General features: G+C 41.2%; 1 protein-coding gene and 1 long non-coding RNA gene across 6 annotated transcripts in view; one reads left to right on the forward strand and one right to left on the reverse strand.

Moving 5' to 3' along the window:
- On the reverse strand, positions 1-15,173 carry LOC146434820 (attractin like homolog atrn-1-like). 5 transcript variants are annotated; one of them, XM_085066904.1, is made up of 8 exons: positions 14,456-15,173; positions 7,569-7,809; positions 6,730-6,809; positions 5,856-5,934; positions 4,300-4,346; positions 3,420-3,540; positions 2,329-2,515; positions 1-1,749 (listed from the first exon to the last, which is right to left on the reverse strand). In XM_085066904.1, exons 2-8 carry the CDS (start codon positions 7,711-7,713, stop codon positions 1,329-1,331), a joined length of 1,080 nt encoding a protein of 359 aa, XP_084923030.1. In that variant the 5' UTR covers positions 7,714-7,809; positions 14,456-15,173; the 3' UTR covers positions 1-1,328. The 5 variants fall into 5 exon arrangements, with proteins under 5 accessions (XP_084923030.1, XP_084923029.1, XP_084923026.1 ...); XM_085066903.1 differs by having other exon boundaries at positions 1-1,995; positions 14,569-15,171; XM_085066900.1 differs by having other exon boundaries at positions 1-1,995; positions 14,456-15,171.
- The window catches only part of LOC146434821 (uncharacterized), a 27,769-nt gene continuing 14,222 nt past the window's right edge, over positions 1,995-15,541 (forward strand). Inside the window, exons 1-4 of the long non-coding RNA XR_014853508.1 lie at positions 1,995-2,278; positions 4,325-4,573; positions 6,117-6,237; positions 12,576-12,719. This is a non-coding gene — a long non-coding RNA (uncharacterized LOC146434821). The remainder of the gene's footprint in view (positions 2,279-4,324; positions 4,574-6,116; positions 6,238-12,575; positions 12,720-15,541) is intronic.

Below are 15,541 nucleotides of genomic sequence, written 5' to 3' on the forward strand. Positions count from 1 at the left end.
TGACAGGAAACGGAGCAGGCTTTATTCACATGGCAGTGTACAGTGCTCTCTGTTTCCACACAAGACTCATGGATGGTCTAAATTAATTCTTAAGTAGCTTTTTGCAAATCCATCTATGATTTCACTATTGAATTCATGTGACAGCTGCTTGTGATGAGATGATGAAAGTATCTCTGTAAACATTCTTGAAATTTGGTAATTACTTGAAAGTCATTATTCCTATGAAACTTCTGAAAAGTGATCTTTTCAAATATTCGGAAGTATTAACTTACACTTTTCAGTAATCAGCAGCAGCAGCTATTCAGATAGCTGAAGTTCTGTCAGAAGGCCAGCATTTACTAACTTATATAGAATTAAATGCTTTGAACACTGGACAATATTACCTTGCAAAACGAGCATTTTTTCTTTCCAGCAAATAAAAACCATACATGAACTCAGCATTTACCAGTATAGAGGGGAAATGTGTAGCAAATGCTACCTAGGCTGACAAAACAGAGATAGAGTTGGAAAAGCAGAAAGCCCTTTGTGGCTAAAACATGAGTTACCAAGTCAAAACAGCCCCTGCTTTGTGCCATTCTGTCAAGCCCTTCTCTATCTGTTCCCTCCCTACCCCACTGTAGGAAATCAAACCCTTTTAATTCTGTGCTGTCATTAAAGCCAACACTCATTTTGCAAATCCCTTGTTCATACAGGTATAATGCCCTTCCTCTGGTCCTTGCTGATGATTTGCAGGGGGCACTCATTGTTTTACCTCCTCAAGGTTATATACAATCCTTGAATATCTTGCAGAATTCAGTTCCTGATTTGTCTGTTGAGTTTCTTTGTTGTAGGCCAATCTCATGTTGCAAATATATTGTGGAAAGAACACTCAAGAAAATAGTATCTTAAAAATCTTACAGAATGTTCCTATTAACTGAATCCCTCGTATGTGACTGCATTTCTCCCTTATGCCAGTGCAAAACAAGCAAGCTTTGCCCCTGAAATAGCATCTTGTGGAGCCAGTAGGCATTCCTGCAGTTGTGATTCTCAAGGCAGCATTGGCCATTGCAAATTGAAAGGGTATGAAGTGACCAGGAGAAAAGTAACAAAAAGAGCAGCATTCCAACAAGCTCCTCTCAGAAATCACAACTTACATGCAAGTTGTGACTTAAATATATGTCGGGTTTTGTTAACATTGTAAAAAATCTGTTCACAGCAAGTATGAGAAGGTTTAATTATTTTTTTTCCCCAGCATGCTGATAGGAAGCTGAAGACAGTTGCAAGCAGTTGGTTTTCCACCTACTGCCACGGTGGTGGAAATTTATTCTTTCACTTTGCAAGCAAAGCAATCACAAGCAATCAAACTCCATTTGCCTGAGGGAGATCTCAGAGAAGCTGGACAAAGGTTTACCCCCGATGAGCAGCAGTGTGTTGGTGTTGCTGATTTCACTCCCCACAGCTGTGTACCCACAGTCAGCTCCCTCCTCTTCACCCACAGCCTGAGCAGCAGCAGAAGCCTCTCCTGAACTGGCCAGCAGATGGAGAGACTCGTCCTTGGACAAATGGCTCCTGTCTCTGTTTGGGTCTAGTCCTGCCTCTGAAGTGGTCTGGAAGGCAGGGAATTCCGCTGGCTCCAGAGGCAGGCTGAAGGTTTTCATTTCTATGGTGTTGCTCCGCTCTGTAGGCTGTGGGCAGAAGTAGCTGCAAAAGCCAGAGTGCCTCAGGATGGGCACCAGCTGGGGATGGTCCTTCTGCTCCCTCTTCCAGTGGCTGGGGAATGCATTAGTGAAATCTGAGGTAGTTTGGAAATCTGCACCAATTCCTAAGATGCAGTGATACATTTTAGGAGAGAAGTTTCCCTTTGTAGTACTACTAAGCTTCTTCCATGTCTGCGTATGGAAATGATACTTCCAGAGGTCATCATTAGGGCTGGAATTTGAAATCCCTCCACCAAAAATCAGCATAGAGTCTTTGCAGACTACTGAAGCATGACCTACTAGCGGAGGAGGTCCTTGGCTAAAGGTAAGAGAAACCAGCAGTTAAGGGGAGACCAACAAGAAACTTAGCACTGATTTTAGCTTCTGTTTTCCTTTTGACTCAGAAGAATGACTGCTGAACAGCTGCATTGGGACATCAAAATTACACTGCTGACAGCTGCATCAACGCCTTGCCAACAGCTCTTCTGAGCAAAGCCAACTGGAGCCCCAGGGATGGCAGCAGCACTGCATCCTGATCTGAACAATTCCTACAATTACCGAGAGGGCATCGTCTCCTCTCTGCCTGCACGCACTACCAAACAGTAAGATTCTCTTTCACTGCTCTTTTAACGTAACAAATAGAACAGTTTACCTTGTCCTGATGTTGGCCCAGCTGCTGCTCCCAAAGTCCCACCTCCACAAGTCCCTCTGTTCACTGAGCCCCATCAGCCCCCCAAAGAGGTACATGGCTGTGTGATAAACCACTGCTGAGTGGCCGTGCCGAGCTCCAGGGCTGCTGCTGTGGCAGGAGCTGGAGACACACAACCACTTCCTGGTATCTGAAACAAAAATACTGATTTATTGATGGATCAAATTTAGCCTGGTTGAGAAAGGATTTGTTTCAAGAAGGAGGTAACTATTCAGTTAGAGAATAAGGGTTTCTAGGCTTACTATAATATGAGTTAACAGCTTAAATTCTGACATTGAAAAGTGCATTTTAAAAAAACCGTTTTGAAATAAACTTTTAATGAAAATGTCAGATGCTGTGTGACAGATGCCATGGAAATTTTATTTACAGAGCAGTTTTTCCTACGGCTTTGTCAGTTCATTAACTCTGACACAGAAAGATACTTCCCTGGCTGTTAGAGGGGAAAAACCAGTCAGCAAAAACAGTAATTCATTAATGTCCCTGCTTATTCTCCCTCTGAGGGAAGGAAGGATGAGATAAACCCATTGTTTGTTTCAAAACAGTGACAGAATGGGCATCAGGCAACAAGTTATGGATTTAGGAAATCTCTGGGAATCATTTGGTTTGCAATGACCAGACTGGTAATGAATATGCTAATAAACAATCTCCTGTCAGGTTTGGCTCCCTGTGGTCAGCTAGAGATTTGAGATCAAAAGATGGCATTAATAGGCTGAAATCAGAGTTTCTGCTGCAGAAGAAAGTTTTTAGTAATCCTTGAAGAATCTAGTGAATAGTAAACAAACATTTCCCCTGATTTTCAGCTCTAAAACTGGCAAATACTGCAAAACTTCTTCCAGGGTAATATTCTAGTTAATTTCAGCCAGCAATTAATTGAATTGACAGAATTCATCACTAAATGTTGTCGAACAGAAGCCAAAACTAAGTTAAGAACATTTCTACTGAAAAGAATTTTCATAGCAGAGCAAGCCATGCTCTCCTGCTGCAGTTGTTGTTTTACACTGGGATCAAAACCTTACCCTGCTTTTTTAACTTACCAAAATGGAATGCCCAAAACTCCTGTGAAATGCCTTTGATGCCAAAGTATCCCCCATAGATGTACATACTGGAATGGTACACGACTGCACTGTGGCCTTTTCTGTTAGCTGGTGCAGAGCTCTAGAACAGTTTGATAATAAGACAGAAACCTATTAAGTCATATCAGCAGTAATGTCTGTCTTGGAAATACACCTTTTTTTTTCCCCACAAATGACCCTGCAGTCCCAAACTTTCTCTTGACTCCTCCATCAAGCACAGGTAAGCAGAGTGGTAACTGTGTCACATCTTAATAATTTTTGGGTGTAATTTCAAGGTATAGAAGCACTGTGAGGATGAAGTTTCAGTAGGAAAAACTGAGTGATTCTTTATATGTAGTGATACAAAACCAATCTCAAAAGACCAAGCCATAAATGCTTCCACTCAGGTTTCAATTAGAAGTGGCAGTAACTTGGTGAGTCCACGTGTTCAGACTGAAGAAATGAAAAATACTGCAGCGCTTCACGTTCCAAAACGTATTAGCGTGACTGCCAATCTGTTTTCACAACCCTACTTTTAAAAGCACAGGCTTCACGTATGGTTGCAATATTCCATTTAAAATTAGTTTTCTTGATAAGGATTTCAGAAAAACAGATGCAGCAGCAGAGGAGAGGACTTAACTTCTTATATAGGACTTAAAATTTAAGAGCAGTATTTTTAAACACTGTTTTGAAAAAGGAAAAAGCCTTAAGTTATTGAAAGTGCAAAGAAATAAAGTATAGCCACATGTCTCTGAAGAGATGAGATTGGAACTGTTTGGGGGAACATATTTCAAAGCAATCTGTTTAATCAACAAAGCAACAGGCATTTGATTCACACATTCCCCACTTCCTGGCTCCTTACCTCCGTCTCTGCTGGTTCGTTGCAGCTCTCTGTCCATCTTGCGGAATCTGGGGGATTGAGTTAATAAAGCGCAGTTTAGATCCCGCACCACAAGAGGACACTCCTCCTACAGCAATTGTTCAAATTACACAGCTCATTTTCAAGGAAGTCTCGTCCTGGTGTTTTCTACTGACAAGGCTGAAGAACTCCTGCTAAGACAGCAGCACCAAGAGACTTGCAGGAGGCACAGTTTGAACACTTTTCCCGTTTCGTTATCTGATACAGAATCACACAGGTACTACACTGTATTCCTGTTTACCAAAGCTAAATTTCACAGTGCAGAAATAACCTATGATTTTCATCATTTTCTGAACTTGCAGGATTCCCAGATTTCCCAATGGATGTATGGCTCCTTCTGCTTACCACATACAGCTTATTATGCTAGACTTATTCTTTCTTGTTCTTTTTCATAGCTCCCTTAAATAACCCTCAAATAACAGCCAGAAATCACATATCTGTGATCACCATGAAGGAGAAGAAATATCATATACCTAGCACTAGAGGTAGAGTGAGAAATCAGTGCAAGCTTGCTTTACTTAAAGCTGTTCTTGCCAAAAGTTTTTAAATAATAACTATGAAACAGCTAGACACACAATCAGTGTTGAATAACTTATTCCAAATTTTTACTGATAAGTAATGTAATACGATGCTTTTTCCTTTAAAATATGTTCTATCTGAGGCTTTCCTTTCTTCTAGCAGGTTATCTCAGATAACTGGTGGAAAACACAAAGGAAGGATTGAAAACAAAACCCACTGATTTAAGGTTACATAGTGAAGTAGCAAAAGAAGCCAGGAAACTTAAATCTTGGTCTGGCCACAAGATTTACTGTCTCAGAAAGAACTGAGACTCTCTTTCTCCCCTCCTCAATCTGGTATTAAAATAACAGCCATTACTGTACACAGGATTTCCAGAGGAAGAATCCATGGTGTATGACATTGCTATTAAATTCAAATGCTGCACTGCTTTTATTTGAATATACACTTATGAGATCCCAAATGTTTGTTCTTAAGAGAAAAAAAAAATCTGTGTTATAAAATGTTGATGTTAATTTGCCACCTTCTCATTTGATTGTACTTGATTTTTCCTGCTCCAGCTTATTGTTTCTTCAGTAAAAGTACAAATTGATACATACTTTACTGATCTACTTTCTTCCAAAAGAGCTTGGTTTGTAAAATGTATGTAGCATTAAAAAATAAACATTGCATGAATTATTAGGTCTTATGATCAAACAGTAAAACTTGAGAAGGAGAGAGGGAGGAATGGAAATTCTGAGACCTTAAAATACATAAAACTTTCACATAAAATACTCTCTAATTGAAGTAAGAGCTGACTCTCTGATAGCTTAACAGCCTAGTTTTGGGAGGAAAATATCCACACACTTTTACACACGTTACTTGTTATAAAGCTTAGGGAAGGCTCTGTTACAAGCAGCAGAAAAGAGTTTGGTTCTTACTATCTATTATTGCCTATTGACTTGGAATGTCCTATGGAAAAGACTGGCTTTTGTGTATCATACCAATGTCATATATCCAGAGAGGAGTTTTTGCTTGTGTGAAAGCAGAATCCACCATTCCACCAAAAATATACAGGCTGCCCTGCAAAATGCAAAAGTATTTGTCACTTACAGGAAGGCACATAGCAAGAAAATGATTTTAAAAACAATTCTTAAATGCAAAGTTTGCTATCAGCAAAATATAATTAACAATATGACAATCTTTTAACAATTAATCCCAAAAAGCCACCAACTTTTAATTATTCTCTCTTTATTCTCTCCCAGTGGGAAGCCCTGATGAACAGTCTGCTGTTTAATGGGGACGGCATTTCAGAGCCACTCATTCCTCGTCAGCCTGGGGCAGCCTCAGGGATGGGAATCTGCAGCTCTCTGAGGCATTGCTCAGGTAATATTAGATTATTATGCATGTTTATAGAAATATTTCATCGTGTTTTAGTTCCTCATTTCCTAAATTCTGTCTTCCCTTGCAGACAAGGCTGTAATTCTTACTTTCCTTCCTTCACTCCCCCGTCCCTCTTCTACGCGAGTTCTTTAGTGAATGTTTTTATGCCGTAGCTGATCATGCAAATGAATTCAGAGCAACTGTTACAACTGCACAGATAAGTCAGAGAATGTGCTGCCAGGGTCTTTATCTGGTATTACTGTTACTTACTGAGCACTGACTGAGGAAAGCAGGGAGCTGCTGCAGAGCTGAATTACTGCCACTCTGTTCGGAAAGATTCCCAAACATTGGTAAAGCTACACCCAGAACTGCACTAACACAAAAATGCTTTCTGGGCATAGTATTTCACTGCATATTAATCTATGCCATTTTACTGCATTGTATAGTAGGAAATAAAATGTCAGGATATGGATAATATAAATCTTGGTCTACTACCTTATAAGCCACCATTGAATGTTCTTCCAGTTCTTCTGGACCATCTCCTGAGCAATCCAGCATTTCCCACTCATTTTTCACTATAAACCAAAGCTGAAGTTAAGACAGTGGTGCACTCAACATATAAAAAGTAGGGAAAATGTGAAAAGGTGAGCTTTGAATGTGGCCATGCTGCTGAAAATTGTTTTATCATCTTTCCTCTCTGTTAGTTCAGAAGACACTCTCCCAAAAATTAAATATATGCATTTTTCTATTTAGCAAATTTAAATATAATTATAATAGTTACATTTAAGTGTAATAATTGTTACTGTTTGTATTTTAATAGTTACCTACATCAAAACTCGACAATTCCATAAGCATGCACCCCAGCACAATTCTGGTTTATTCCAGTAACAACAACTGAACAAAAACCATACACCAACTAAAAAAATACAAAGACTCATATTTGATAGTGCATTGATAATACAAACCTACAAGGTACTGTATTTACGTGTTCCCTTTGTGCACTTTTACATGCATGAACTATTTCTGTGCTAGAGAATAAGGAAAGCTCTTCGATATCCCTTGCTAGAACCAGGACATTTTAAATGACTCAGTATTTCTAGTCGAGAAAAGAAACCAAACAAAAGGAACTGAACTGAAATCGACACTTTGTGGGACACCTGCAAGAGGAACAAACACCCCCCATCTGCCCCATGAACAAAAAGCTTTTTATCCGTCCCCGTGATGGAAAGACTTTAAATGAGGATAAACTGTTAACTACAAGAGTATCCTCAATTTCAGGATGACTGGATGTGGGATCTCTGTAATGCTGCCATAGAAGAGAAGGGGCAACTCACCTGGGTGGTATCTCCAGAAGTCGCTCAGCGTGGTGCTGCCCCGCCCTCCGTAGAGATAAACAAACCCTCTGCAAACAGCACAGGCGTGCTTGTAGCGGTCACAGGGACGGGGCTGCGATGCGCAGTGGGCAGCTTTCCCTTTCATGCTGGCAACTAGGATCTCATCCAAGGATCAACTTGCTAAGGGCAGCCATGTCAGAGGAAGGTCACAAAATATCAGGGACAGGGCTTAAACACTGTTCTGTCGGAAAAAAAAATAATTAAAAATTAGGGTTAAAAAAAATAAGATAAGGAAAAAGAAGTGTCCACCTTATGATAAAATGTTACTGTGTTTTCTTTTCAATCCCATCAAAAGCAACATGACATTTTTGTCCATCTGTGATAATACACTAACTTGATTAATGCATTTAAAATTCTGATTCAGATTCTTGAATTAGTCAGGTTAGGACAGGCACATTCCTGGAGCTGAAAGTTTTCCAAGGAATAGCAGTGAACTGAAATGAAGCTCCAATACCCTACATTAGAAACACCAAGGCTTGGTCTTTTTTCACTACTAAAAGATTACTTTAGACAAACGTGTACTTAAAAAAAAAAAACTTTTGAAAAAGTGACTATTACAGATGAAAGTAATGCATTAGCAGTTGTCCAGAATTTGTTTAGACTTTTGTCTGTAAACCTGCTGAAATGAGGATGCATCTGGGAAAAAATGACAGCAGCCCTTCCCATGCCACAAGATGTCACTGTGTTCTCTGAAGACAAAGTACCAGGAAAACATTCTCCTATTAATCCTCTTCAAAACGTGGCTTATTTTAACATAGATTATTTTACAAAGCACACCCAAAAAACTTCCCAGCATTAGACCAAATCTTGGGATTTGTGCTGGTAATGTGTCAGAAGTGACACATCACCAAATGAGGTGTCTAAGTCTCCCAATTCCAAGACTTTCAGTGAAAGCCAGATTCCAGCTGCATTGAGAACCCAGGCTGGAAATCCGTAGGGAAGAGTCTGTCCGTATGGCCACTTGGTTAACTCTTCAGTACTGCTAAGTAATGCCTGTCTTCCACAGGTACACTGTTCTACACCCTTAACTTCTCTGGTTTGAGCAGGTGTGTATTTAACTCCCCAGTGGATACAATCACAGTCACAGCACAATGTAATGATCGTGCAGCAAATCTCTTGCAGCATATTCAGGCAAAATTAACTACTTCAATTTTGCTGGGGTTTTTTTAATGCAAACCAGTATTGTAAGCCATTACTGTAGAAACTGTATTACTGTAGAAAAAGGTATATTCTTTGTATGTTCTCTCTGGAGGAATACAAAGATGGGTGGCATTTATCAAGGTGTGCATTTCTCATGTCCAGGGGAATTAGCAGATATGAAGTAATGACACATTATAGGTGTGTAAGTCCATAATACTTTCTGGCATCCCATTAAAAAGGGAAAAGCAGCTGAAGGAATAAAACAGGGATTATCTCCCTAACTCTGCCAAGCTTCTGTGCAACCACAGCCAAATCATGTACTTCCACAGCTAAATGGGGACAGTCACTTCCTTAGTACAACACTTCACATTTGCTGATGCAGTGCTGTGTGACAGTGCCAAGGTATTATTACAATTTACTCTGGAAAGGGTGATAGGTTACGAATACTTTACAAAGGTAAAATAGGCTTGTCCCCTTGCGGTTTGGGTTTTTTTCTCAGTTATAAAGCTGATTATCCTTCTTCCTACATATTTCTGCTTGTTATTCTTCCTCCAAGCCTTGCCTCCTATTGTACAAATATTCAAAGAAGAGAGCCCTGATTTCGTAAAAGAGATTAGCAACAAAGTCTTGTCCAGTTGTTTATCTCCCCCAGCTGAACTCTTGCAAGGCAGGCGAGCAGGATGGGATAACAAAAGGCCAAGGTGGGATGAACGGAATGGCTGTCTCCTCCCAGTCACACCTTTTGAGCATCGGCCAACCCTTGTAATCTCGGCCATTTACTGTCAGCTAAAGCATTCTTGGAAGCAGATCTACAATCCCTTACAATCAGTTAACTGCTTCACTTCAGAGTTGGGGTTAAAAACCCACCAAGTTAATAATGAATCTTGGCTTTCATCACTGATATTTTAAACTGCAAACTTGTCTCCCAGATTGCCTGTCTACAGAACCCAACCCACCGGGGTTCATCTACTGTCAACCTTAGCAGTCCCATCTCCAAAGAAAAGCTGCTCCTCTTTTGAGAACAATGTCACCAAGCCATGCCCTCTGTGTTATGCACCACTGACCTCAGTTTCAACTTGATACCGTATCAGTTATCCAATAGGAAGCTCTGAGTTCAGAAAAAAAATACCCAAAAAGACAACTCTGAACATTTTTATGCAGCTTTTTTTTTTCCCCAAAACAGCTGTAGCACACACAAAAATGTCTGCTGCTCTCCAAAGTCTTCTGCCATTCCATTCTAAAAATAGGTCCTGTGCAATCAATCCCAATTGTTAAAGGGCTGGAGGAGCTGTGAGTCGAGGGCCTGGAGAGCTGCAATTAGTGCAGTAACTAGCACTGAGTGTGTATCAATTAATGGCGCCCCACTACTGTTTCATAATACAAATTCAGGAAATGTAGCAAGACAGGAATTACTTCAGGAAATGTAGTTTACATGTTCATTATATAATTATTTATATTTGTGATAGATATGGTTTGTCAGACAAATGATTTATTTATTTAAAGTATTGCTTAAATAGATCTTCATTAAAGCTTTTTTCTACTTCAGCCCCTTGATTCATTTCCATCTGTTTTCAATATACTAAGAAAAGTTTCATTTTTAAAATGATCAAGCCTTTTGAAATATAATCAGATATGAAACCACTCATAAGGGGTGGGGGGGCTAGGCAATTAGGAAATCTTGTTCTGTTTTGGCTTTTTTTTGTTAATGACCCAGTTTTCTGAACCTTTCCAGCCAGAACACTGCATTTTCTCACTAGGCAACTTGATGTTTTACTGCTCTTCAAAAATAATAACAGATCTTCCCATTTGCACTTATCCTAGAAACCTTGGCTCTAGTGGTGGTTTTATTGTAAGCCTTGTTCTAATCGAACTCCCTGCATGAATGAGGAAACTTTGGAGACTTGCAAGGCCCTTACAAAGTTTTAGAAACAAACCCAACTTATTTAGAATAGAGAAAAAGGCTTTTTTTTTTTTTTTCAGTATATCATGTTTACTTGCAATGCTTCACTGTGTGTGATAAATTTAGTATCCTCTGGTTTGTTATTTTATTTTTTCCTAAACTCAAGATAACATGAACTGTTTCTGTGGTGAGGTTTTTTGGTTTGTTTTTTTTCAAAATACAGGAAGTAATTTTCAGATATGCTCAGCTTTAGAGTTTCAACCTGAAAGTGCAAATGGCTCTAGGACCGTAGGGTGTCTGTGACAGTTCTGTATTATTAGAATTCTGAATCAAAATAAGGGCCTGGCTTTGCCATGTGTTGTAAAACATGCAGCTGCCACATGACTGAGCTTACAAGTGCAGGAGTCAAGACAAAAGGAAGGAGAGAGAAAGAGGTATTGCTTCTTAGAGGGAGAAGCTGAAGGACAGAAAGAGGGTTTGTAAAATGACAAAGCAAAGGAGAACACACGGCTCCATCCTGATTTCACGGTTCAGAAGAATGACAGGTATTTTCAAGTAAAACAGTAACAACCCTGTTGGTCTGTATAAAGCTTAGAGCAGACACACTAAAAATTGACAGAAAAACTGTGAGGCTTTTATTTGAGTAACTCTTACTTGAATTTTAACAAGTTTAGGGCAGTATTCATAAACATTTTCACTGCTATATCTCAGTGCTTCAAAATGCTTTTTGACATGGACAGGTATTTTGAAGGGGGTAACTCTTCTGAAACAGCCACATATAATCACAGTTTCTATACACTGTAAGGCTCTGTGTGGAACTGCTCCTTCTGCAGTGAGCAGTCCCACAGCACCGAGGGCATTGGCACCTTCACTGCAAAACAGACAAGAACATCATCGATCTCTCCCAGAGAAAAGCTCACTGCCTGTTTCTGGAGCTCTGCAGGGAAGATATTGCTTTTCTTTAATTCAGATCACATTAATATTAAAGCTCTAATTTTAGAAGTTCATAATAAATTTATGTTTGCATATCATTCCAAAATTAAATTTTGCAAATTGACATTATTAATATATTGTCTTCTGTTTTTTTCTAGCTTTCACCCAGAAAGGAAAATCCTTTACAGTCATTAGTGTTTTGTAGCACTACTTCATCTCTATTACAAAATAAGCTCTTAAATAATAATAAATTACCTTCTTAAATAATGAAACATAAATATATGCAGTTATATTTTCTATGTGCTAGGTATATTTCATATTTTTAAGTAAATAAATTCAAAAATATAAACTTGGTTTAGAGTAATAGAGTAAATATTTACTCTATTTCCCAAATATGATGAAGGAGGAAGTATCTAGAATGAAGAAATTCAGTATTTAAATATTTCTGGGATTGTTACATTTTTATATACACTTCTACCATATGAATGAGAAAATTACCTTTGCCACTGTATTTAATTTGTTTTATGGTAGAGATTAAAATGAATGCACTTATACCACCTTACTTTCCTTAGTAAATTAAAATATCACTTGCTGGGGATTTTTTGTTTGGTTTTTGTTTGGTTTTTTGATAGGGCTTTTTTCAAGAATGGGGCTTTTTTATAAACTAAAAATTAGACTATATAGTTTTGATTAATAGATCTCCCCAAGTAATCTGTTAATTACAATTCACATTTGCTATTAATCATTTGACTGCATCTCAATTTTGAATCAAGTTTCTGAGAAAGAGCTTCCCTAAATACACATCCAAGGGTGGCACAACTATAGCATGTTATGGATATATAAATCCAGGGCACCAGCCGTGTCTGATCCAAAGTTTATGCTCATAATCAATGTGTGTACAGGTTTTATTTATTTATGGTCCTCAACAAAATGTTTACTTCAGGAACCTAATCTGCTTTTCAAACCTTATTTAGGGGCCTGTTGGTGACTCCACCCAGAGTCTCAGAAGGCAGAACTCAGTCTCTGTTGTGGTCTTACCAGCTAAATGGAATGGACACCCTGACTGTGAAGTGCTGCTGCAGCAAGGTGGCTCTTCAGAAATTCCTGGAGACAAACAGGTGATTTTTCAACCTCTAGATATGACAGAGGGAGGAAATACAGTTCCTGGTCCTCAGACTTTATGATAAAAGAAATGAGAAACTCTCACCATGTTCGCAGGGCAGTCTTAAGATGTATTTAGCCTTTTGCCCTTTCCTTGGAAGTAATTTGTACTGTCACCACTGGAGCAGGTCATTTTGATGCACAGGTCATCACCCTGCCCCCAGAAATAGCAGTTTTCAGTGCTCCTAGAAGGCATCATTTGGGGATTTCACAAAAACTAACTAGCTGGAGTCTTTCAAGATACAGTAGGCAGGTGCCCTCGAGATTGAATGTAATAAATCTGTCCTTAGGTGTGACTGAATGCATCTTCTTGACAGCTTGTGACATGCTGCTGAAGTAACATCAAAATACTTTATTTCCTAAGGAAGACTCCACTTGCACTAATTCACAAAATTTTCTAGGTTAGGAAGAAAGAGTCTGGTTGACAAAGGAGTCAGTGGCTGCTCAGCCTGTCCACTCTCCTCAGGCACAAATTAGGATACTAGAGTATACACCTGACAGCTGAGAGTATATCAGTGAAAATCTATTATCTTCCATTAAAAACAAAAAGTCTGCAGTGAATTTTAGTTGTTTGTTCTTTATATTCCCTGACCGAGAAAAAGAAGCATCTAATAAAACACTCAGTCACACTTAATGCCACACTTCATGGAAGATAGACATTGTGTTTTTCTTGTCCCCATGACATTTTGCCCTTAGACAAACACGCAGCAATGAGATAGAGAAGAAATACAAGGTTATGAGAATAGCAGAAGCTGTAGCTTGAAGAAATATGAAGGCGAAAAGAGAGAGCATTTGGAGATGAGAATAATAAAAAGTTCCAGCTAGCAAATATTAAAACATCCAAATATCCTGTTCGAATCAATATGAATTTAGACTATACTGTATGGGAGAAGTCATGAGAGACTTGTGTGAGAAAGACTCACATGGCACAACTGGAATGACAGTCAGTCATAGCTGGAAGAAAAGCTGAGTACAAAAAGATCCTTTATAGGGAAGATGAATTTACACCATCAGGTGAAAGATGGTTGCATAAAAACATTATATAATTGCGTAGCTGGAATAGATTGCATAGAGACAAATAGCTGGATTTTAGTCTGGCAAGGAAAACAAAAAGGTGTCAGCTGACAAACAGTAATAATAACTGTGATGGTTCACAATAACCTTGATGCCAACAGTTACTGGGCTGCACCATCAAATGGAAAAAAACCAAACCCACATAATTTCAATATATAAAGGAGACAGAAAGCATATGAGTAACTTTACACATACACGTTGTCGCTCCAAATTCAAATGGAATTACTCATGTGAATAAAACCAGTGATATGCATGAGCCTGCACAATGTAGCCTAGATACCAGAGCAAAAGAAGGACCAACTCTTTTGTCAGAAGCCTGAAAAAAATGTTTTGCAAGCTGTTTTCATATTCAGACTCCAAATGACAGGGTCCATTCTGGACTGGAGTCCGGCCTTCTGAAAAATTCTCACTCCTAGCTGACATGGTCCAGTATTCATTGCAAGCCAGATGCACTTTGGCTTAGGTTTTGGATGGTTGCATTTCTTTGTCTTTTGCTCGGTAGAAGGCATTTTGTGCTTTACGCTCTTTGACTGTGGAAAAGGGAATGAGCAAAAGGAGGATGGTGAATCTCCTAAACTGGAAGCAGGAAGCAAGAGCTCTGGCAGTGCCTACCACAGACCTCCTGCGCAGCATCGCGGCAGTGGCAGCTCCCTGTCCCCACCGCTCTGCTCTCCTGGCTGCCGAGCGCTGGCGGCGCGTCCTTCCTTTCATACGCTTTGTTTCCTTTCGTACCTTTGGGCGTAAGCGACTTCGCGCACAGCTGTGTCACAGCCCCGCTGTCCGGCAGTGTGCAGGGCCAGGCTGTGCCGGTATTCCCTGGGATGCAGGGTGTGCCTGAGCGCTGCTCAGTGCCCTCCCCGCCTTCCCTCTGCGCCCCTTGTCCGCCTGGCGCTGCGGGGCGCGGAGCTGCTCTGGCTGCTGCAGGTGCCCCCGCCCGCGGGCAGGCCTCACCGCCCTCTCCTCGCCTCCCCACCAGGCCGGCTTGTCTTCACAGAGACGGGGGGAACCAAAAGAAAAGAAGGAAAAAAAGTGTCGTGAGCCGGCGCGTGGCCAGGGGTGCCCCCAGCCTGGCCGCGCCCGCTGCCGCCCCTCGGGCACCCCCGCCCCGGCACGGCACCCTGCGGGGCCGAAGGGATCCCCGAGCGCAGCCCCGGGCGGCCGGCATCGCCCCCCTCGCTGGGGCAGCAGCCGGGCGCCGCCGCCCTTCCCGGGCTTACCCTCCCGCGGGCGGCGGGGTCGGCGGAGAGCCCGGGGCGGCAGGGAGGCGCGGCCGCTGCCCGGAGCCTGCGCGGCGCCGCCGGGCCGATCGCCCCGCGGGAACGGACGCGCCGGGGGCCGAGCGGGAAGGGGCCGGCTCCGTGTTCGTGTCCTTGTCCCTGTGCCGGGGCACGGCCGGACCTGCCCTGCGCCGGGGAGGCTGAGCCGGGGGTGTGCGAGGTGCTGCGGGCTGTTCCTTGTCGGGAGGAACGTGCCGTAGTCGCTCACTGCCCTGTTAGTCATGGGGAAAATGTGAAATCTGGCTTCTGGCCTGAACGCAGCCAGACACAAACGTATCTATAACTTTGGGGGGTTTTTCGGTGGTAGGGGCTGTGAGAAGCGGGAGGATGGAGAGCGATGCTTGTTGGTGTGTTCCGTTCCAAGCCCTTTCATGTCAGCGTATAGCCCAAAGATCCCTTTGCCCGCTTTTCACTGAGCCCAGCCCCAG

This window comes from Lichenostomus cassidix, chromosome 7 (genome assembly GCF_008360975.1).
Source record: "Lichenostomus cassidix isolate B80296 chromosome 7, HeHo_3.0, whole genome shotgun sequence".
In the NCBI taxonomy this organism is placed as follows: domain Eukaryota; kingdom Metazoa; phylum Chordata; class Aves; order Passeriformes; family Meliphagidae; genus Lichenostomus; species Lichenostomus cassidix.